The sequence below is a fragment of the Pecten maximus genome, chromosome 13, assembly GCF_902652985.1.
Source record: "Pecten maximus chromosome 13, xPecMax1.1, whole genome shotgun sequence".
In the NCBI taxonomy this organism is placed as follows: domain Eukaryota; kingdom Metazoa; phylum Mollusca; class Bivalvia; order Pectinida; family Pectinidae; genus Pecten; species Pecten maximus.
Window position 1 is genome coordinate 14,245,762 of NC_047027.1, and position 24,677 is coordinate 14,270,438.

A 24,677-nucleotide genomic window follows, 5' to 3' on the forward strand; every position below is an offset into this window, starting at 1 on the left:
CGAGGTGTTACTACTGTAACTGTCCGAGATGTTACTACTGTAACTGTACGAGGTGTTACTACTGTAACTGTACGAGATGTTACTACTGTAACTGTACGAGGTGTTACTACTGTAACTGTACGAGGTGTTACTACTGTAACTGTACGAGGTGTTACTACTGTAACTGTACGTGGTGTTACTACTGTAACTGTACGAGGTGTTACTACTGTAACTGTACGAGGTGTTACTACTGTAACTGTACGTGGTGTTACTACTGTAACTGTACGAGGTGTTACTACTGTAACTGTACGTGGTGTTACTACAGTTACTGTACGAGGAGTTACTATTGTAACTGTACGAGGTGTTACTACTGTAACTGTACGTGGTGTTACTACTGTAGCTGTACGTGGTGTTACTACTGTAACTGTACGAGGTGTTACTACTGTAACTGTACGTGGTGTTACTACAGTAACTGTACGAGGAGTTATTACTGTAACTGTACGAGGTGTTACTATTGTAACTGTACGAGGTGTTACTACTGTAACTGTACGTGGTGTTACTACTGTAACTGTACGAGGTGTTACTACTGTAACTGTACGATATGTTACTACAGTAATTGTACGTGGTGTTACTACAGTAATTGTACGTGGTGTTATTACTATAACTGTACGAGGTGTTACTACTGTAACTGTACGAGGTGTTACTACTGTAAAGGTGTTACTACTGTAACTGTACGTGGTGTTACTACTGTAACTACGTGGTGTTACTACAGTAACTGTACGTGTTGTTACTACAGTAAATATACGTGGTGGTACTACTGTAACTGTACATATTGTTACTATTGTAACTGTACGTGGTGTTACTATTGTAACTGTACGTGGTGTTACTATTGTAACTGTACGAGGTGTTACTACTGTAACTGTACTTGGTGTTACTACAGTAACTGTACGTGGTGTTACTACTGTAATTGTACGTGGTGTTACTATTGTAACTGTACGTGGTGTTATTACAGTAACTGTACGAGGTGTTACTACTGTAACTGTACGTGGTATTACTACTGTAACTGTACGAGGTGTTACTACTGTAACTGTACGTGGTGTTACTACAGTAACTGTACAAGGTGTTACTACGGTAACTGTACGTGGTATTACTACTGTAACTGTACGTGGTGTTACTACTGTAACTACGTGGTGTTACTACTGTAACTGTACGAAGTGTTACTACTGTAACTGTACAAGGTGTTACTACTGTAACTGTACGTGGTATTACTACTGTAAATGTACGATGTGTTACTACTGTAACTGTACGTGGTGTTACTACTGTTACTGTACGTGGTGTTACTACTGTACGAGGTGTTACTACTGTAACTGTACGTGATGTTACTACTGTAACTGTACGAGGTGTTACTACTGTAACTGTACGAAGTGTTACTACTGTAACTGTCCGAGATGTTACTACTGTAACTGTACGAGATTTTACTACTGTAACTGTACGAGGTGTTACTACTGTAACTGTACGAGGTGTTACTACTGTAACTGTACGAGGTGTTACTACTGTAACTACGTGGTATTACTACTGTAACTGTACGAGGTGTTACTACTGTAATTGTACGTGGTGTTACTACTGTAACTGTACGAGATGTTACTACTGTAACTGTACGTGGTGTTACTACTGTAACTGTACGTGGTATTACTACTGTACAAGATGTTACTACTGTAGCTGTACGAGGTGTTACTACTCTAACTGTACGTGGTGTAACTACTCTAACTGTACGTGGTGTTACTACTCTAACTGTACGTGGTGTAACTACTCTAACTGTACGTGGTATTACTACTGTAACTGTACGTGGTGTTACTACTCTAACTGTACGTGGTATTACTACAGTAACTGTACATGGTGTTACTACTGTAACTATACGAGGTATTACTACTGTAACTGTACGTGGTGTTACTACAGTAAATGTACGTGGTATTACTACTGTACGAGGTGTTACTACTGTAACTGTACGTGGTGTTACTACTGTAACTGTACGAGGTGTTACTACTGTAACTGTACGAGGTGTTACTACTGTAACTGTACGTGGTGTTACTACTGTACGAGGTGTTACTACAGTAACTGTACGTGGTGTTACTACTGTAACTGTACGAGGTGTTACTACTTTAAATGTACGTGGTGTTACTACTGTAACTGTACGAGGTGTTACTACTGTAACTGTACGAGGTGTTACTACTTTAAATGTACGTGGTGTTACTACAGTAATTGTACGAGATGTTACTACTGTAACTCTACGAGGTGTTACTACTGTAACTGTACATGGTGTTACTACAGTAACTGTACGAGGTGTTACTACTGTAACTGTAGGAGATGTTACTTCTGTAACTGTACGTGGTGTTACTTCTGTAACTGTACGATTTGTTACTACTGTAACTGTACGTGGTGTTACTACTGTAACTGTACGAGGTGTTACTACTGTAACTGTACGTGGTGTTACTACAATAATTGTACGAGGTGTTACTACTCTAACTGTACGTGGTGTTACTACCGTAACTGTACGAGATGTTACTACTATAAATAGACGAGGTGTTACTACTGTAACTGTACGTGGTGTTACTACTGTACGAGGTGTTATAACCGTAACTGTCCGTGGTGTTACTACCGTAACTGTACGAGGGGTTACTACTGTAACTGTACGTGGTGTTACTACTGTAACTGTACGATGTGTTACTACTGTAACTGTGCGATGTGTTACTACTGTTACTGTACGATGTGTTACTACTGTAACTGTACGTGGTATTACTACTGTAACTGTACGAGGTGTTACTACTGTAACTGTACGATGTGTTACTACTGTAACTGTACGATGTGTTACTACTGTAACTGTACGTGGTGTTACTACAGTAATTGTACGTGGTGTTACTACTGTAACTGTACGAGGTGTTACTACTGTAACTGTGCGAGGTGTTACTACTGTAACTGTACGAGATGTTACTACTGTAACTGTACGTGGTGTTACTACTGTAAATGTTCGAGATGTAAAGACGGACAAAATGGCCAAGTCTTAGGAGAGAGGACAGTATTGTCAGGTGTTAGGAGAGAGGACAGTATGGTCAGGTGTTAGGAGTGAGGACAATATGGTTAGATGTTAGGAGAGAGGACAGTATGGTCAGGTGTTAGGAGTGAGGACAATATGGTTAGATGTTAGGAGAGAGGACAGAATAGTCAGGTGTTAGGAGTGAGGACAATATGGTCAGGTGTTAGGAGAGAGGACAGTATCGTCAGATGTTAGGAGAGAGGGCAGTATCGTCAGATGTTAGGAGAGAGGACAGAATAGTCAGGTGTTAGGAGTGAGGACAATATGGTCAGGTGTTGGGAGAGAGGACAGAATCGCCAGGTGTTAGGAGAGAGGGCAGTATCGTCAGATGTTAGGAGAGAGGACAGTATCGTCAGATGTTAGGAGAGAGGACATTAGTGTTAGGAGAGAGGACATTAGTGTTAGGAGAGAGGACATAAGTGTTAGGAGAGAGGACAGAATGGCCAGTTGTTAGGAGAGAGGACAGTATAGTCAGATGTTAGGAGAGAGGACAGTATGGTCAGATGTTAGGAGAGAGGACAGTATTGTCAGGTGTTAGGAGAAAGGACAGTATTGTCAGGTGTTAGGAGAGAGGACAGAATGGTCAGGTGTTACGAGAGAGGACAGAATGGTTAGATGTTAGGGGAGGACAGTATTGTCAGATGTTAGGAGAGAGGACAGAATGGTCAGGTGTTAGGAGAGAGGACAGAATAGTCAGGTGTTAGGAGAGAGGACAGAATGGTCAGGTGTTAGGAGAGAGGACAGTATTGTCAGGTGTTAGGAGAGAGGACAGTATTGTCAGGTGTTAGGAGAGAGGACAGTATGGTCAGGTGTTAGGAGAGAGGACAGAATGGTCAGGTGTTAGGAGAGAGGACAGTATTGCCAGGTGTTAGGAGAGAGGACAGAATGGTCAGGTGTTAGGAGAGAGGACAGTATTGTCAGGTGTTAGGAGAGAGGACAGTATTGTCAGGTGTTAGGAGAGAGGACAGTATTGTCAGGTGTTAGGAGAGAGGACAGAATAGTCAGGTGTTAGGAGAGAGGACAGAATGGTCAGGTGTTAGGAGAGAGGACAGCATGGTCAGATGTTAGGAGAGAGGACAGTATTGTCAGGTGTTAGGAGAGAGGACAGTATGGTAAGGTGTTAGGAGAGAGGACAGAATGGTCAGGTGTTACGAGAGAGGACAGAATGGTTAGATGTTAGGAGAGAGGACAGTTTTGTCAGTTGTTAGGAGAGAGGACAGTATGTTCAGGTGTTAGGAGAGAGGACAGAATAGTCATGTTTTAGGAGAGAGGACAGAATAGTCATGTGTTAGGAGAGAGGACAGAATGGTCAGGTGTTAGGAGAGAGGACAGTATGGTCAGTTGTTAGGAGAGAGGACAGTATAGTCAGGTGTTAGGAGAGAGGACAGAATGGTCAGGTGTTAGGAGAGAGGACAGTATTGTCAGGTGTTAGGAGAGAGGACAGTATGGTCAGGTGTTAGGAGAGAGGACAGAATGGTCAGGTGTTAGGAGAGAGGACAGAATGGTCAGGTGTTAGGAGAGAGGACAGTATTGTCAGGTGTTAGGAGAGAGGACAGAATTGTCAGGTGTTAGGAGAGAGGACAGTATGGTCAGGTGTTAGGAGAGAGGACAGTATGGTCAGGTGTTAGGAGAGAGGACAGTATTGTCAGGTGTTAGGAGAGAGGACAGTAATGGTCAGGTGTTAGGAGAGAGGACAGTATGGTCAGGTGTTAGGAGAGAGGACAGTATGGTCAGGTGTTAGGAGAGAGGACAGTATTGTCAGGTGTTAGGAGAGAGGACAGTATGGTCAGGTGTTAGGAGAGAGGACAGATTGGTCAGGTGTTAGGAGAGAGGACAGTATGGTCAGGTGTTAGGAGAGAGGACAGAATGGTCAGGTGTTAGGAGAGAGGACAGAATGGTCAGGTGTTAGGAGAGAGGACAGTATAGTCAGATGTTAGGAAAGAGGACAGTATGGTCAGATGTTAGGAGAGAGGACAGTATTGTCAGGTGTTAGGAGAAAGGACAGTATTGTCAGGTGTTAGGAGAGAGGACAGAATGGTCAGGTGTTACGAGAGAGGACAGAATGGTTAGATGTTAGGGGAGGACAGTATTGTCAGATGTTAGGAGAGAGGACAGAATGGTCAGGTGTTAGGAGAGAGGACAGAATGGTCAGGTGTTAGGAGAGAGGACAGAATGGTCAGGTGTTAGGAGAGAGGACAGTATTGTCAGGTGTTAGGAGAGAGGACAGTATTGTCAGGTGTTAGGAGAGAGGACAGTATGGTCAGGTGTTAGGAGAGAGGACAGAATGGTCAGGTGTTAGGAGAGAGGACAGTATTGTCAGGTGTTAGGAGAGAGGACAGAATGGTCAGGTGTTAGGAGAGAGGACAGTATTGTCAGGTGTTAGGAGAGAGGACAGTATTGTCAGGTGTTAGGAGAGAGGACAGTATTGTCAGGTGTTAGGAGAGAGGACAGAATGGTCAGGTGTTAGGAGAGAGGACAGAATGGTCAGGTGTTAGGAGAGAGGACAGCATGGTCAGATGTTAGGAGAGAGGACAGTATTGTCAGGTGTTAGGAGAGAGGACAGTATGGTAAGGTGTTAGGAGAGAGGACAGAATGGTCAGGTGTTACGAGAGAGGACAGAATGGTTAGATGTTAGGAGAGAGGACAGTTTTGTCAGTTGTTAGGAGAGAGGACAGTATGTTCAGGTGTTAGGAGAGAGGACAGAATAGTCATGTTTTAGGAGAGAGGACGCCAGGTGTTAGGAGAGAGGACAGAATGGTCAGGTGTTAGGAGAGAGGACAGTATGGTCAGTTGTTAGGAGAGAGGACAGTATAGTCAGGTGTTAGGAGAGAGGACAGAATGGTCAGGTGTTAGGAGAGAGGACAGTATTGTCAGGTGTTAGGAGAGAGGATAGTATGGTCAGTTGTTAGGAGAGAGGACAGTATAGTCAGGTGTTAGGAGAGAGGACAGAATGGTCAGGTGTTAGGAGAGAGGACAGTATTGTCAGGTGTTAGGAGAGAGAGGACAGAATGGTCAGATGTTAGGAGAGAGGACAGTATGGTCAGGTGTTAGGAGAGAGGACAGTATTGTCAGATGTTAGGAGAGAGGACAGTATTGTCAAGTGTTAGGAGAGAGGACAGAATGGTCAGGTGTCAGGAGAGAGGACAGTATAGTCAGGTGTTAGGAGAGAGGACAGTATTGTCAGATGGTAGGAGAGAGGACAGTATTGTCAAGTGTTAGGAGAGAGGACAGAATGGTCAGGTGTCAGGAGAGAGGACAGTATTGTCAGGTGTTAGGAGAGAGGACAGTATTGCCAGGTGTTAGGAGAGAGGACAGAATGGTCAGGTGTCAGGAGAGAGGACAGTATTGTCAAGTGTTAGGAGAGAGGACAGTATTGTCAGGTGTTAGGAGAGAGGACAGTATTGTCAGGTGTTAGGAGAGAGGACAGAATAGTCAGGTGTTAGGAGTGAGGACAATATGGTCAGGTGTTAGGAGAGAGGACAGAATCGCCAGGTGTTAGGAGAGAGGGCAGTATCGTCAGATGTTAGGAGAGAGGACAGTATCGTCAGATGTTAGGAGAGAGGACATTAGTGTTAGGAGAGAGGACATTAGTGTTAGGAGAGAGGACATAAGTGTTAGGAGAGAGGACAGAATGGCCAGTTGTTAGGAGAGAGGACAGTATAGTCAGATGTTAGGAAAGAGGACAGTATGGTCAGATGTTAGGAGAGAGGACAGTATTGTCAGGTGTTAGGAGAAAGGACAGTATTGTCAGGTGTTAGGAGAGAGGACAGAATGGTCAGGTGTTACGAGAGAGGACAGAATGGTTAGATGTTAGGGGAGGACAGTATTGTCAGATGTTAGGAGAGAGGACAGAATGGTCAGGTGTTAGGAGAGAGGACAGAATAGTCAGGTGTTAGGAGAGAGGACAGAATGGTCAGGTGTTAGGAGAGAGGACAGTATTGTCAGGTGTTAGGAGAGAGGACAGTATTGTCAGGTGTTAGGAGAGAGGACAGTATGGTCAGGTGTTAGGAGAGAGGACAGTATTGTCAGGTGTTAGGAGAGAGGACAGATATGTCATGTGTTAGGAGAGAGGACAGAATGGTCAGGTGTTAGGAGAGAGGACAGTATGGTCAGGTGTTAGGAGAGAGGACAGTATTGTCAGGTGTTAGGAGAGAGGACAGTATGGTCAGGTGTTAGGAGAGAGGACAGAATGGTCAGGTGTTAGGAGAGAGGACAGAATGGTTAGGTGTTAGGAGAGAGGACAGTATTGTTAGATGTTAGGAGAGAGGACAGTATTGTCAGGTGTTAGGAGAGAGGACAGAATGGTCAGTGTTTAGGAGAGAGGACAGAATAGTCAGGTGTTAGGAGAGAGGACAGAATGGTCAGGTGTTAGGAGAGAGGACAGTATGGTCAGGTGTTAGGAGAGAGGACAGTATAGTCAGGTGTTAGGAGAGAGGACAGAATGGTCAGGTGTTAGGAGAGAGGACAGTATTGTCAGGTGTTAGGAGAGAGGACAGTATGGTCAGATGTTAGGAGAGAGGACAGTATGGTCAGGTGTTAGGAGAGAGGACAGAATGGTCAGGTGTTAGGAGAGAGGACAGTATTGTCAGGTGTTAGGAGAGAGGACAGTATTGTCAGATGTTAGGAGAGAGGACAGTATGGTCAGGTGTTAGGAGAGAGGACAGTATTGTCAGATGTTAGGAGAGAGGACAGTATTGTCAGGTGTTAGGAGAGAGGACAGAATGGTCAGGTGTTAGGAGAGAGGACAGTATGGTCAGGTGTTAGGAGAGAGGACAGTATTGTCAGATGGTAGGAGAGAGGACAGTATTGTCAGGTGTTAGGAGAGAGGACAGAATGGTCAGGTGTTAGGAGAGAGGACAGTATTGTCAGGTGTTAGGAGAGAGGACAGTATTGCCAGGTGTTAGGAGAGAGGACAGAATGGTCAGGTGTTAGGAGAGAGGACAGTATTGTCAAGTGTTAGGAGAGAGGACAGTATTGTCAGGTGTTAGGAGAGAGGACAGTATTGTCAGGTGTTAGGAGAGAGGACAGAATAGTCAGGTGTTAGGAGTGAGGACAATATGGTCAGGTGTTAGGAGAGAGGACAGAATCGCCAGGTGTTAGGAGAGAGGGCAGTATCGTCAGATGTTAGGAGAGAGGACAGTATCGTCAGATGTTAGGAGAGAGGACATTAGTGTTAGGAGAGAGGACATTAGTGTTAGGAGAGAGGACATAAGTGTTAGGAGAGAGGACAGAATGGCCAGTTGTTAGGAGAGAGGACAGTATAGTCAGATGTTAGGAAAGAGGACAGTATGGTCAGATGTTAGGAGAGAGGACAGTATTGTCAGGTGTTAGGAGAGAGGACAGTATTGTCAGGTGTTAGGAGAGAGGACAGAATGGTCAGGTGTTACGAGAGAGGACAGAATGGTTAGATGTTAGGGGAGGACAGTATTGTCAGATGTTAGGAGAGAGGACAGAATGGTCAGGTGTTAGGAGAGAGGACAGAATGGTCAGGTGTTAGGAGAGAGGACAGAATGGTCAGGTGTTAGGAGAGAGGACAGTATTGTCAGGTGTTAGGAGAGAGGACAGTATTGTCAGGTGTTAGGAGAGAGGACAGTATGGTCAGGTGTTAGGAGAGAGGACAGAATGGTCAGGTGTTAGGAGAGAGGACAGTATTGTCAGGTGTTAGGAGAGAGGACAGAATGGTCAGGTGTTAGGAGAGAGGACAGTATTGTCAGGTGTTAGGAGAGAGGACAGTATTGTCAGGTGTTAGGAGAGAGGACAGTATTGTCAGGTGTTAGGAGAGAGGACAGAATAGTCAGGTGTTAGGAGAGAGGACAGAATGGTCAGGTGTTAGGAGAGAGGACAGCATGGTCAGATGTTAGGAGAGAGGACAGTATTGTCAGGTGTTAGGAGAGAGGACAGTATGGTAAGGTGTTAGGAGAGAGGACAGAATGGTCAGGTGTTACGAGAGAGGACAGAATGGTTAGATGTTAGGAGAGAGGACAGTTTTGTCAGTTGTTAGGAGAGAGGACAGTATGTTCAGGTGTTAGGAGAGAGGACAGAATAGTCATGTTTTAGGAGAGAGGACAGAATAGTCATGTGTTAGGAGAGAGGACAGAATGGTCAGGTGTTAGGAGAGAGGACAGTATGGTCAGTTGTTAGGAGAGAGGACAGTATAGTCAGGTGTTAGGAGAGAGGACAGAATGGTCAGGTGTTAGGAGAGAGGACAGTATTGTCAGGTGTTAGGAGAGAGGATAGTATGGTCAGTTGTTAGGAGAGAGGACAGTATAGTCAGGTGTTAGGAGAGAGGACAGAATGGTCAGGTGTTAGGAGAGAGGACAGTATTGTCAGGTGTTAGGAGAAAGGACAGAATGGTCAGATGTTAGGAGAGAGGACAGTATGGTCAGGTGTTAGGAGAGAGGACAGTATTGTCAGATGTTAGGAGAGAGGACAGTATTGTCAAGTGTTAGGAGAGAGGACAGAATGGTCAGGTGTCAGGAGAGAGGACAGTATAGTCAGGTGTTAGGAGAGAGGACAGTATTGTCAGATGGTAGGAGAGAGGACAGTATTGTCAAGTGTTAGGAGAGAGGACAGAATGGTCAGGTGTCAGGAGAGAGGACAGTATTGTCAGGTGTTAGGAGAGAGGACAGTATTGCCAGGTGTTAGGAGAGAGGACAGAATGGTCAGGTGTCAGGAGAGAGGACAGTATTGTCAAGTGTTAGGAGAGAGGACAGTATTGTCAGGTGTTAGGAGAGAGGACAGTATTGTCAGGTGTTAGGAGAGAGGACAGAATGGCCAGGTGTTAGGAGAGAGGACAGTATAGTCAGATGTTAGGAAAGAGGACAGTATGGTCAGATGTTAGGAGAGAGGACAGTATTGTCAGGTGTTAGGAGAAAGGACAGTATTGTCAGGTGTTAGGAGAGAGGACAGAATGGTCAGGTGTTACGAGAGAGGACAGAATGGTTAGATGTTAGGGGAGGACAGTATTGTCAGATGTTAGGAGAGAGGACAGAATGGTCAGGTGTTAGGAGAGAGGACAGAATAGGTCAGGTGTTAGGAGAGAGGACAGAATGGTCAGGTGTTAGGAGAGAGGACAGTATTGTCAGGTGTTAGGAGAGAGGACAGTATTGTCAGGTGTTAGGAGAGAGGACAGTATGGTCAGGTGTTAGGAGAGAGGACAGAATGGTCAGGTGTTAGGAGAGAGGACAGTATTGTCAGGTGTTAGGAGAGAGGACAGAATGGTCAGGTGTTAGGAGAGAGGACAGTATTGTCAGGTGTTAGGAGAGAGGACAGTATTGTCAGGTGTTAGGAGAGAGGACAGTATTGTCAGGTGTTAGGAGAGAGGACAGAATAGTCATGTGTTAGGAGAGAGGACAGAATGGTCAGGTGTTAGGAGAGAGGACAGCATGGTCAGATGTTAGGAGAGAGGACAGTATTGTCAGGTGTTAGGAGAGAGGACAGTATGGTCAGGTGTTAGGAGAGAGGACAGTATGGTCAGGTGTTAGGAGAGAGGACAGTATGGTTAGATGTTAGGAGAGAGGACAGTATTGTCAGGTGTTAGGAGAGAGGACAGTATTGTCAGGTGTTAGGAGAGAGGACAGAATAGTCATGTGTTAGGAGAGAGGACAGAATAGTCATGTGTTAGGAGAGAGGACAGAATGGTCAGGTGTTAGGAGAGAGGACAGAATGGTCAGGTGTTAGGAGAGAGGACAGTATAGTCAGGTGTTAGGAGAGAGGACAGAATGGTCAGGTGTTAGGAGAGAGGACAGTATTGTCAGGTGTTAGGAGAGAGGATAGTATGGTCAGTTGTTAGGAGAGAGGACAGTATAGTCAGGTGTTAGGAGAGAGGACAGAATGGTCAGGTGTTAGGAGAGAGGACAGTATTGTCAGGTGTTAGGAGAGAGGACATAATGGTCAGGTGTTAGGAGAGAGGACAGTATGGTCAGGTGTTAGGAGAGAGGACAGTATTGTCAGATGTTAGGAGAGAGGACAGTATTGTCAAGTGTTAGGAGAGAGGACAGAATGGTCAGGTGTCAGGAGAGAGGACAGTATAGTCAGGTGTTAGGAGAGAGGACAGTATTGTCAGATGGTAGGAGAGAGGACAGTATTGTCAAGTGTTAGGAGAGAGGACAGAATGGTCAGGTGTCAGGAGAGAGGACAGTATTGTCAGGTGTTAGGAGAGAGGACAGTATTGCCAGGTGTTAGGAGAGAGGACAGAATGGTCAGGTGTCAGGAGAGAGGACAGTATTGTCAAGTGTTAGGAGAGAGGACAGTATTGTCAGGTGTTAGGAGAGAGGACAGTATTGTCAGGTGTTAAGAGAGAGGACAGAATGGCCAGGTGTTAGGAGAGAGGACAGTATTGTCAGGTGTTAGGAGAGAGGACAGAATGGTCAGATGTTAGGAGAGAGGACAGTATTGTCAGGTGTTAGGAGAGAGGACAGTATTGTCAGGTGTTAGGAGAGAGGACAGTATGGTCAGGTGTTAGGAGAGAGGACAGAATGGTCAGGTGTTAGGAGAGAGGACAGTATTGTCAGGTGTTAGGAGAGAGGACAGAATGGTCAGATGTTAGGAGAGAGGACAGTATTGTCAGGTGTTAGGAGAGAGGACAGTATGGTCAGGTGTTAGGAGAGAGGACAGTATTGTCAGGTGTTAGGAGAGAGGACAGTATTGTCAGGTGTTAGGAGAGAGGACAGTATGGTCAGGTGTTAGGAGAGAGGACAGAATAGTCAGGTGTTAGGAGAAAGGACAGTATGGTCAGGTGTTAGGAGAGAGGACAGTATTGTCAGGTGTTAGGAGAGAGGACAGTATTGTCAGGTGTTGGGAGAGAGGACAGTATTGTCAGTTGTTAGGAGAGAGGACAGTATTGTCAGGTGTTAGGAGAGAGGACAGTATGGTCAGGTGTTAGGATAGAGGACAGAATGGTCAGGTGTCAGGAGAGAGGACAGAATGGTTAGATGTTAGGAGAGAGGACAGTATTGTCAGGTGTTAGGAGAGAGGACAGTATTGTCAGGTGTTAGGAGAGAGGACAGTATTGTCAGGTGTTAGGAGAGAGGACAGAATGGTCAGGTGTTAGGAGAGAGGACAGAATGGTCAGGTGTTAGGAGAGAGGACAGAATGGTCAGGTGTTAGGAGAGAGGACAGAATGGTCAGGTGTTAGGAGAGAGGACAGAATGGTCAGATGTTAGGAGAGAGGACAGTATGGTCAGGTGTTAGGAGAGAGGACAGTATGGTCAGATGTTAGGAGAGAGGACAGTATGGTCAGGTGTTAGGAGAGAGGACAGTATGGTCAGGTGTTAGGAGAGAGGACAGAATGGTCAGGTGTTAGGAGAGAGGACAGTATGGTCAGGTGTTAGGAGAGAGGACAGTATGGTCAGGTGTTAGGAGAGAGGACAGTATGGTCAGATGTTAGGAGAGAGGACAGTATGGTCAGATGTTAGGAGAGAGGACAGTATGGTCAGGTGTTAGGAGAGAGGACAGTATGGTCAGGTGTTAGGAGAGAGGACAGTATGGTCAGGTGTTAGGAGAGAGGACAGTATTGTCAGGTGTTAGGAGAGAGGACAGAATGGTTAGGTGTTAGGAGAGAGGACAGTATGGTCAGGTGTTAGGAGAGAGGACAGAATGGTCAGGTGTTAGGAGAGAGGACCGATTATTTCCCCTGGATATAGAAACGATAAATCAACTGTAAAAAAATGATACCATTTCTTTTTTATTTATTATACACTGGATATGTCAAAGATAGTAGGATGTGAATTGACACACTGGACAAAGCGTGATCTGCATTTCCCTTTTGTCATCTGAGAGGGTTTTTAAAACAATAGTCGTTATCTATTGTGTTGTTAACACCTCTTATGTTTCGTAGAAACACTTGATACTATATATAACTCTATACGTGCATTAGCTGAAATATGATATTCCGCCATGATCTGTATAAAACAGTGAAATACGGCGACATTTTGTTTTACATGTAAGCATAACACAGGCAAAATGATATCTTGCTGTTGATCCTTGTTAAAATTTCACTATAAATAAAAGATAAGAACGCAGTTTACTTGAAGGGGATTTCCTTCGTTTGGACATCAAACATAAACATTCTAGTGATGAAATCTAAGCCCGAACGGCGATGAGTATATGAGTGTTTGTGCTTTCGTGTAATGAAATTAACGTCGAAATGTAAGGGAAAAGGCGTATCGTATACAAATACCGTATGTCTTTGCGCTAATTAGTGATAATTCGGGTCGAATTAAGAATTTTCAGGACTTAATACTCGAAGAACTTTGGTTTATCTTGAGAGTAAAACTGACGTATTGATGTAAAGATTATAACTTTTTCTACTTGGAAAAAAATACATATTTTCCAGTAAGTTTAATTTTGACGACCTAAACTTTATTCAAACAAAGGAATGCCCCTTTAATGTGTTCAATATAAATATCAGTGTTTGTATATGGGTTGTTTACTACATCAATGACTAGAATTCCAATTACCATCATGAAATGCAATGTATGGTATTATAATCAAACGAGTGGCCGACATTAACTAGCAGTTTTTCTCACAGGGACCCAATTTCGTTAGTCTAGATATGCAAGTGTATAAAGCAGCTTTTCTGGCGCATGTTCCATCGTTAAAGGTCCAAATACACCTACACTAACAAATTACCTCACCCCTGTAGAGTTTTCTGGCCCTTTTCACAGTAAGGCATCACAAAACTAGCAATGTTGCCAGTCCCATTGTATATGACGTCACAGAAAAAATAATGATAAGGAAGAAGAAGAAAAAGTCGTACAAAACAAACTATCGATGCTAGCAGTTGTGTACCCTGTCGTAAAGCCTGGGGTTTCCAATCACATGTCAAATGTATGTGTTGTCTCCCCTGTAGAACTCTTGTAAACAAAATGTAGTGAAAGTTTTCGCGGAAAGGAATAAAAATGGTCTATCTACTCTCGTCGAGAAGCTTCTAAGAAAAAGACAAGTACACATGTATACACACGTGTTACTGTAACGTAAGTAGAAGATAGAACTCATCTTCATTTCAACCTGTGGCAGGGTTTGTTTGACAGAGAATTGCTTTAGGTGACTTACGCGTACATTATTTATACTAAAGTAGTCTTAATATAATAACGTGTCGAGCACCGACACAGGAACCACTGACACATAGTGTATATAAATATACAGTGTGTCTAATTACCACCATCAGATGAAAAAAAACAATAACTTCCTAATAATGATCACTTATATGCTGTAACCGATAGAATGTCTTTGGACGTGATTTGTTTTTATAAATACATAACACCGATTACAAAAGAGATGAGTGCGTCGGCTCACGTCCAGTAAAGATAAAACCTTGATGTATGTTTGTATTGTCATCAAATAACTGTAGAATTGCACGGTAAAGTAAATATTTGAACTATTCAATTTAAATTCTGAGTATAAACAAATCGAAGCTCAAACTTTTAGAGGATGGTAAACAGATAAATTTAAGTATCTGACGTTTGGTATAAAAATAAAATAGCATGCTCTTTTTTTCATTCCATCATAATAACACGTTGTCGGGAATATAGCACTTTAGATATAATTCAACTGTCGGTTTTGTCAGAATCTCCGGAAACTGACTCCGGATTTGAGTTTATACATACAATATGTATGTACACGCCGCTAACAATGCAAAATGCGTCACAATAGAATACGTCTGTATGTGTGGTTTATTGTGTGTGTTTTAAAGATAAGTATTTATCCATCCAGTAAAATCTTATTAAGAGTTTTAAGACATTGGGAGCCTTGGAGTCAGTCCCCCATATCAAAACACCAAATTAAGGGCTAACAAGTAAAAACTGATAACTGAGGAATAAACGCAACCATCATAATGATTTGAACATTTTTTGAATCGATTAGTCGCTAATAGATATTATATGATCGTTCAATACTAGGAGGAGATTTTATATAATTGTTTAAATTATCACACTGATAAACATTCAATACTCGGAGGAGATTTTATATAAATGTTTAAGTTATCACACTGATAAACATTCAATAGTAGGTATAGATGTTTCATTACCTTATAATGAAGATATTAGAGAGAAAAAATGTAAATTAGTTCAAAAAGTGGCAATGTGACGGTCCTTTTGTAAGTGGAGCAGGACCTTCTAAGACGGCTCTCTACCAAACGACAGTCGAAATGGAAAATAATCCGTAACGGTGACGTTATGATTTGATGTAGATCTATATAAAATCTGTCAGAATTCACCCCTCTGGGATAATATAAGTTATGAGGTACTTTCATGACCCACACATCCCTTTAGGGGAGACAAATACTATTGGATTTAATAATGACTTGGTGTTCAAAAATTTGTATTTCCATGAATAGCCCATTAAAACTCCACAATAACACACACACACAATTGAGAGAAAAACAAAAAATCAAAATACTAGTTCACAGATTTGTTTGGTGCTAAATGAATGGGTGGATGGATGGATGTTTCAGTAGGAACAGAACCAGAGGTAATGGTGACATTCTCGGATATTTTAATTTGATTGTGGTGTTTTAACTGACGTTTACAAAAAGACTGCGTACGTCCTAAAGAAATCAGCAGAAATTCACCTCCGTGCTGAAGAGATGTAAACTAAATCAATATATGTTACTCATTAGGAATTACATAAAACAGATCAGATGTGATTCGTAATCTTAATGTACATTTACTTCTAAAATCCAATAGCCATTTCAATTTAATTTCCTTTTTTTTCACTTTTACTATTGTGTACTCTCGTGTTAAATTTGCGATAACTAAATCAGATTTCTAAATGATTTAAATTGGGTTCCGTCTAGTTCAGATTTTATCAACATTTCTTTACACAATTTTTCTCGCCGACCTTGAAGGTTATCTGGTTGAGTGGGATATAAGTCTACAAGATATAGATGGTTTATTCTCAGATTTGTTTTATTTGTTTATACTCACGTGCCGTATATACGTACGACAATGTAAGTACATCTGAGATTTAGACAGCTCCAATAAATTAAGTGATCAAACACACACCAATGTTATAGTCGCAAAAGGAAATGTACAAACCCACCTCATTTTACATTTCCGGGGAAAAGCTTGAAACTGTCGATTCATAACCGAAAGCTCTTAAGTTTATGACGCACCGTTCTTTTTTATCGTGTGACGTGATTATTCAAGACGGATCATCATAATATTATTATAACACAGTTATCCAATGGGTAGGAGGGCGACAGTAATTTTGCTTTCAATTATTGATTTTGGTCTAGTTGATACTTAGGTCGGAGGTGTTATACTAAATGTATTCCAGAAACGTTTGAGCATTAATATAATTCTGTGCTGTTGATCATATAAACGTTCTTTTTTTTTTTTTAACTTTCAACCCCAATCGTATTATAAATGGGATTAAATGGAAAATAGAGACATGTGTATAATTTTAACAGAAACTCTGAAAGGAATGCTTTATGTATCACCGCGGTAAATTAACTACGGCTTCTGAATTATAAGTAGTCGGTCGAATTAACTGTATTGAAAATCGAAAATTGGATAGAAATTAGAAGACGTCTCGAGACAGAGTGACAGGGTCCCAAAAGGAAAATTTGCTGTAATTTTAAATTTCAAAGCAAAAAATGTCTATGCAAGTCTGCTTATGAGACAAGCAGTATAGTTTAACAATTTCAATATCTTAATATGTCAATGTTGTAACCTATTGCTCAAAGTTTTTGTATATCATATTTTATATCTAAAGCAAAATTGCAAAGTTTGATGAAAGTTAGATGACCGTAAAGGCACTTGGGCCTCTTGTTGTGACGTATGCTGTGCACTGTGACTCTGTACGGTGTTTGCGATGTAGCATTTTAAAGTATACAACGGCAACCTAATCCATAATTATGTAACTCACTATCATTAGAATTTACCAAGGTAGAGTTTCTCTTTGTTAACTTTAAAGTAAATAAAAATAATTAAATCCTAAAGAAATGTTGTTGTTCCGCCTCTATGTTTCATAAGCTATGTAGGTTTTACAAGCGATAATGTAGAAAGTTGTTATTAGATGGTAAGTTATAATTATATACCGTGGGTGCCATTTGGCGCATTTTTATGACAAGCACTGAATGATAAACGTGCCGACGTTGTAGGATCTATAAGGTGATTTGAAATGTAATTATACCAATGTCGACGCAGTCTGTCCTCACGTATAGAAGGGTTTGATGAATGAATCAGTCCGTCAACACGTGCTCGAAACTCTGTCATTATTACATTGTAACTATCTTTTTCTATAATCTTATTATGAATGATAATACCAAGATGAATTACATTGGATTTATAGATGTTTCCAGATAGACTGTCCAGCTGTTAACATCTTGGTGTCTCCATGGTAACCCTTTACATACCTGTAACGCATATCATGCATATGTCGCCAACAATATCACAGAATTTATATAAAAATGTTTAGTTATGCATGCGCGTGTAGGTCAAGTCACTACATCAACAGCTGTGGGCTACATCTTGGCTGAGACTTTTTAAACAGATTTATGTTATAAATAAATCTTAGAATCAATGTTTGAACCAATGCCATGATAGATATGTGAATTGTTTTTGTTTTGTTTTGGGTTTTTTTTGTACAGAAAAAAATTGATGTCCTTACAAGATCATTCAGTGTAAAACAGAAAACCAACTTCAATCTTACACCACTTAAACTGATCTATACACACCTGGTCCGGGAGACACTGCTGTGATCACGAGATAACAATGGTGTTTTAGTTCTGTAGCAGTATGATATAGCGAAACAGTATATATACGTTTTCATATTGAACTTTACAGAGTGTATTTTACATGCGCCTGTCATTGAGGGAAAATGCAGAAACTGTTTCGTTTGTGCACATTTCATAATCTTCTAATATGACAATGTGTTATTTTTTTAAATGTAGTTATATTACTTTTTAAGAATTGACATGTTTATATTTTCTGTGAAATGGAGATTTATCATAAAAAGAATACATTTACTCTTAAAAAAACTTGTGTTTTAACTCTACTATGAAATATATCTACAATCCACTTTTAATGACGGACTATTTTCTCTTAACAGTAACTACACCGCTGTATCAACCACTTAAAAGCAGCGTTACGAACGGCGATGGCATTTTTTACGATATGGGCTAATCACATGATTTTTTAAGCCAGTGGAAATACTTGTTACAAGCTAGAGATTCTGATTTACTGCTTTTTAATGTTAACAAAGAGGGATAACTCCAGCTTATTTCGTACACAACGTACTACATTATTGTATATCATCTTAAAATTTGGTCCAAATCAGCGGAGTTACATATGTAGATGTATATCACAGGGACTTGGCACTATTTTCCAAATGATGGTCCATATATATATGTGTGTGTATTATAGTGACACTTTAATACATAATATATGAACCATCATTTTGAAAACCGTGCCAAGAAGCCCCTGTGGTGTAGAGGTACATCCATTTGGTATGAAAACACAATCAACATATCTAAAATCTCTATAATAATGAAATATGGGGAAGAGTCACAAAATTAAGTGTTTTCAGTGCATGTATGTCAGTGTAATCCATGAATATTGCGCTGTAGGGCAGCTGTGTTTGGTTCTAAAGCATAACTTTTGCATATTATGAACGGTTTGTAATTTCTAATTCTTGTTATGTAGCTCATAACTAGCATTTTAAAATCGAAGTAGGAATCAACAATTTTCTAATATAGGTTTTTCGTTGTTTGTACGCAGAATGCTCATAACTATATGGGGGGGGGGGGGGGGGGGGGTGCGAAAAATGTGACGTTGAGTATTGATTTGTGAAAAAGAACCCCCTATAAGATCAGTTCAATTGTACATAAAACATGTTTTGTAAGAAGTATTTTTTCATACCCCAATGAAACTAAAAACAAATGTATAACTGCTTTATTTAATTATTTAAGGGTACACATTCTACAGTACATTGTTTTCAAACTAGAATTTTTCTTCATATTTTAGAGAACAAACATTTAGGATTGGTGCTAATTAGCTATTTATCAATTTGTCATTTGGTATTTTTCAGTGGTAACCACAACTGATGTTTACGGAGGGACTTCCTGTCATTTCTGTTGTTCAAAACTAGATTGTGCTGAATACAACATGGATGCTGCCATGACGTCACACTAGCTCAAACAATGCATCCTTACTTAATGTCATTACGCCAGATGTTACGTGGTATCTCTCAAACATTTCAACACGACAGCTAGTCAAGTTATACTGTGATCCCTTAAAAAACCCAGCCAAGGATGTGAGATATGGTTAAATGTAAACAATGCAAATGTTTACTCCAGGAAATCATGGTCGGCCAGAGACAATTCAACTCCCCATGATGTTCTGGTCTTTCATCTTTAGAAATCTGAACACAAAGAAGTTATTGTCCTTGTTGGGTGTACTGTGTTTACTGGTAGTGGTATTCGATTTCATCATGCTGACGAAACAAAGAGGATATTATCTATCTCGAAACTACAGGACCTTGGAAACTACTTCTCATATATTCTCAGACAAATTGAATAGCGGTTCAAAAACAGCTGTGACTCATGATAATTTAAACCGGACAAGAAATAAAAACTTAACAGAATCTACAGGACATTTGAAAAATGTAAGTGAATTGCAATCAAGGATTTCAAATATCATCACCATATTAAAACAATCCTTTCAAAAGAATCGGACTATTTCTTCTGTTCCGGTAAAGACAAATGATTCCGTCCATCTACAGAACTGCATTGATTGTCGTCCAGACAATTGCACTGATTGTTTTAAACACAACTTCAGCTTCGTACTTAATAATGCAAAAATATGCAAAACTTTGTCCGGAAATGCAAAACAGGAAGTTACCATTCTTATATTAATATTTACTTCGCATGCGCGAAGAAAACAACGTGACGCAATTCGTGAGACATGGTTAACGTATTCTAAAAATAACACATCCAACGTTAGGTATGCCTTTTTACTGGGATTAACAAACAATACAGATTTAAACCAGGCAGTGTTAGAAGAAAACAAACAGCACGCGGATCTAATACAGGAAAATTTTACAGATTCGTATTTCAATCTGACGTATAAAACAATGATGGGATTTAAATGGGCGACTTCGCATTGTGCGCACGCGCAGTTTGTTTTAAAGACCGATGATGACATGTATGTCAATGTTCCTGTTTTAGTTAATCTCACGCGCACCAACGCCGAACGTCTCCAGTCAGCCGTAGGCGGGAACTGTTACCTCTCAAACCAGAGACCAATACGGGATAAATATTCCAAGTGGTATGCATCTAATGTAAGTTACCCACAGGACTTTTATCCGGGGTTTTGTTCCGGAACTGGATACGTTACAAGTATCAAAGTTGTTCAAAAAGTATTTAATATTTCCAAAGATGTTCCATTTTTCCACTTAGAAGATATATACGTGTCGTTGTGCCTGAAGAAGCTAGGGTACACGTTGTTGCCTCTGTATGGTTTCCATAACCACAGAGTACGAATTAACTACTGTAACTATAAAAGTGCCTTTGTGGTGACGTCACATGAAGTGTCACCTGACCTGCTGAGGTCAATATGGACCAAGAACTGTAAACCATACAGACTAGGAATGAGGATACTGGGATTCGTAGTTGCAATAACATTCTTCTTTATGTTGTGTCTTTGCTCCATGGTTCAATGATTTGGCTGAAGTTATGGATATGCTACATGGTTCAATGATTTGGCTGAAGTTATGGCCATGTTGCATGGTTCAATGATTTGGCTGAAGTTATGGCTATGCTACATGGTTCAATAATTTGGCTGAAGTTATGACTATGCTACATGGTTCAATGATTTGGCTGAAGTTATGACCATGCTGCAGGGTTCAAAGATTTGGCTGAAGTTATGGCCATGCTGCAGGGTTCAAAGATTTGGCTGAAGTTATGGCCATGCTGCAGGGTTCAAAGATTTGGCTGAAGTTATGGCCATGCTGCATGGTTCAATGATTTGGCTGAAGTTATGGCCATGCTCCATGGCTCAATGTCTTGCCTGAATTTATGCCTTTGTTTTATGCGTCAATGATTTATCCGAAGTTGTGACGTGTCTCCATGGTTCAATGGCTAGCCTGACGGTATGTCTTTGTTCCAAGGTTCAATGATTTGCTTAAGGTATTACCGTGCTCCATGGTTCACTGATTTACATGAAGTTGGGATTTGTTCCATGGTTCAATGACTAGCCGCCTAAAGTTATGTCTTTATTCCAAGGTTTCCCTAAATGTATGACTTTGATCCCTGGTTTAATGTCTTGCCTGAATTTATGTCTTTGCCATATGTCTGTGCCATTGAAGGTATGCTTTTGTCCCATTGTCAACTGATTTTCCTTAAATTATGTCTTTGTTTAACGCGTCAATGATTTTTCCATAAGTTATGTCTTTATTTTACGCGCCAGTGATTTTCCTCAAATTATGTTTTTGTGCCATGGATCTATACTTTGCCAATATAGCGTGTCTTTATCGCATCGTTAAATTATTTGATATGGTAATATATCTTAATTCTAAAAGTGTATGTTTCAGTTCAATGATTAGTCATAAAACTTTCGGCAAAATAATGGATCTATGTCTTTGTTCCACGACTCAATGATTCATGTTAAATCATCAGGTATGAAGTATACATTTATAACATGTTTACCAGTGAATCGTCACTGCTTATATAATCACAGTGTTATCCCCTTTGTGACCGATCAAAACAACGCTTTCTATTCACCGCATTGACATCTGCCGATGTTTGGTTGAAATCCAATGGAAAAAAGGTTAAGTAGTTACTTTGCTGCATTTCTGCAATATACATGTATATTACAACCTTTTTTATATACAATACTTGTTTCACATCAGTTTTGTAAGCTGAACCTACCAGGTAACACCAAAAAAACATTAACGTTGATTAGCCCGTTAAAATAGCGCTGTCTTTTGAAGTATATGTTACAGATTATCTACGCAAAGCTTTGCCTCTTTTTACTTTTAAATGAAAAGAATATACCGATATTTTTCACTCGTGCTCCACACGTATGAAAGTTTTTACTACCCTCGTTATATGTTATGGTTAAGGGGTATAATACCTTTGCTCCATGGCTAGATTATTTAAAATGTAACAAGTTTCCGTAATCTAAATCTAATGTGAAACTAATTTTTTGTTTCAACCTCATCATGTAATGACGTCTAACCGTACAATGAGACTGGCAAAATGGCGATTGTGCTCAACAAGGAATTGATAGTTGTCCTGATTATTTTTATAAAACTTACCTAATCATGCAAGCTGTACTGTTGAATCTCGGATGTTTTTACCACGTGCCTACCGTGCAATTTATATTTTATCAAGTAACTGACATGCTATTTACTTTTTATCACGTGACTGATATGCTATTTATATTTTATCACGTGACTGACATGCTATGCATTGGATATAGATATGCCATACTTGAATACCATGACGACCAATAAAAAACTTTTGATATCTAAACATCGTTGGTAGTTCTTTTGTATACATAGACATATCGTATTGTATTATGAACAAAGGAATGCAAGTTTACATCAAAGATAATGAACATTATATTAAGATACCTACAAGATTAAGATTTTCTTTCCTAAAGCGTAAACGATATATGATTATTTCATGGCTTAGTGACCTCATGCAAACGGTTTCCCGGGGCTTCCCTCTACCACGGGGTGATAGTTTTGACTGTTTCCTAATTAGCAAGGAGTAATAATAATAATAAGATCTTTTATTTATACAGGGTGACATATTTAAATTAACATCTAATTTACAATATATGGCCCTGATACACAAAATATACATAGACAAATAAACAAGATACAAACATAAAAATAAAACTAGTAATATCATGGATTTGTTACACATTTCACACATTAGCTAGCTACTAGTTGAAACACATGACATTTGGAGTATCTAAAATAGTTTCTGTGGGTAAGACTTCTCAAAAGACTCTGCTTGGTAAAAATGCATTCAATTTTCTAAGTTGTTTCATAAAATATTGGCAGAGAAGCTAAAAGACCTCTTATATACAACTTGGAACGTTAGGAAACTTGATTGACATAGGTAAATGAATGACTGACAACAGGCGCAACCTTGCCATTAAGAACTTTGTACAGTAAGACACATTTTCTAAAATCATAAAACTTTGTATTGGAAGCCATTTAAGCTTCAGTAAAAGCTCAGAAGTTGGGGTAAAAACATCCGCAACTTTTAAGATAACTCTCGCGACCCTCTTTTGAAGTTTGAACATATTACTTAAATGCATTTTGTTGGATGGCTTACTCCACATCATAGAATAATAGAAAATGTAAAACAATGCTGTTGTACACTTTCTTTGCCATATCGTATATAAAAGGTCTAACACGTTTAAAAACACCAATTTTTATTGGAAATCCTTTACTTACAAAATTGATATGGTCTTTCCAAGTTAAACATTCATTAATAAAAATACCTAAAATTTGGCACTATGAACAGTTTCAATAGCATTGCCATTTACTTCAATCTTGATCCCCCTAGTACTAGCTTGTTTCTGTGATGACCCTATCAACATCATTGGGTCTGATAAGGTTCAAACTTGGTTTGTTCTTTTCCGTCCACTCTACATTACGCTTAGATCTTATGAAATACAAAATTCTACTTCTTCAACAGTATCACCTACTACATCTTTGGAGGTATCATCAGCGTACAAAGTTACTGACCTATGATAGACATGTTTTGTATAGTCATTGTGTAAAGAATAGAAAAACAACGGCCCAAGGATTGATCCCTGGGGAACACTAATAGTAATGGGTTCAAACTTAGAAATTTACCTTCAAGATTACCACATTGGGTTCTATCTTGCAGATAAGAGGTAAACAAAGAAGCTAAGGCACTTTGTACAGACTCCATAAAATGAAAGAGACTCCATAAAATGAAGTTTTATGGAGTAAAACTTTATGATTGACAGTATTAAAACCCTTGCTTAGGTCAAGGAGTATCCCAGTCAATTCACCTTCATCTTTGTTTTAAACCATCTTTCTACTACATTTATAAGTGCCAACTCTGTAGAAAGGATCAGGCGGAATCCAAACTGACTGTTACCAAGCAGCTTATTGTCAGAAAGGCAAGTATAAAAAGAGTCAGGAATGTGTCGCTCCAGTATCTTACTGACAATAGGTAGTAAAGTGATAGGTCGGTAATTATTAACGCATGAACTATCACCTGCTTTTCCATTCTTTTGGAAACGTACATGTATCAATAGAAATATTGAAAATGTAGACAAGTGGATTGACAATGGCATCGCCGGCAAGGTTTAAATAATCTAAATCTAAAACGGTAGGATTTTTTTTACCAAATACTTATTTGTGTCATTGCTGCATGTGGTGATATTAATTTGTCTGGAAGGGCAAATGGGCATAGCGTGGTGCGACGTCTGTCATCTGTCCGCATAGAGCGCACACATAAACTGAAATGGAGAGAAAACTACTAAGAATAGAAAAAAAAGTATTTTCAAACAGAAACATATTTACTTCTTAACCCATCTATGAGCATATTTAAATAAAACTGATATATTCAATAATAGATAAATATAGAAATTTACTTTTAATTTTATCAAAT

At 40.1% G+C, this 24,677-nt stretch overlaps 1 protein-coding gene across 4 annotated transcripts in view; it reads left to right on the top strand.

The window, feature by feature from the left end:
• LOC117341194 (beta-1,3-galactosyltransferase 5-like) overlaps positions 1 to 22,547 on the top strand; it is a 31,626-nt gene extending 9,079 nt beyond the window's left edge. For all 4 annotated transcript variants that reach the window (XM_033903051.1, XM_033903052.1, XM_033903053.1 and 1 more), the window contains exon 2: positions 19,103 to 22,547. In XM_033903051.1, coding sequence (XP_033758942.1) covers positions 19,352 to 20,734 — 1,383 coding nt within the window. In that variant the 5' untranslated portion in view covers positions 19,103 to 19,351 and the 3' untranslated portion in view covers positions 20,735 to 22,547. The remainder of the gene's footprint in view (positions 1 to 19,102) is intronic.
• Positions 22,548 to 24,677: the final 2,130 nt, after the last annotated feature.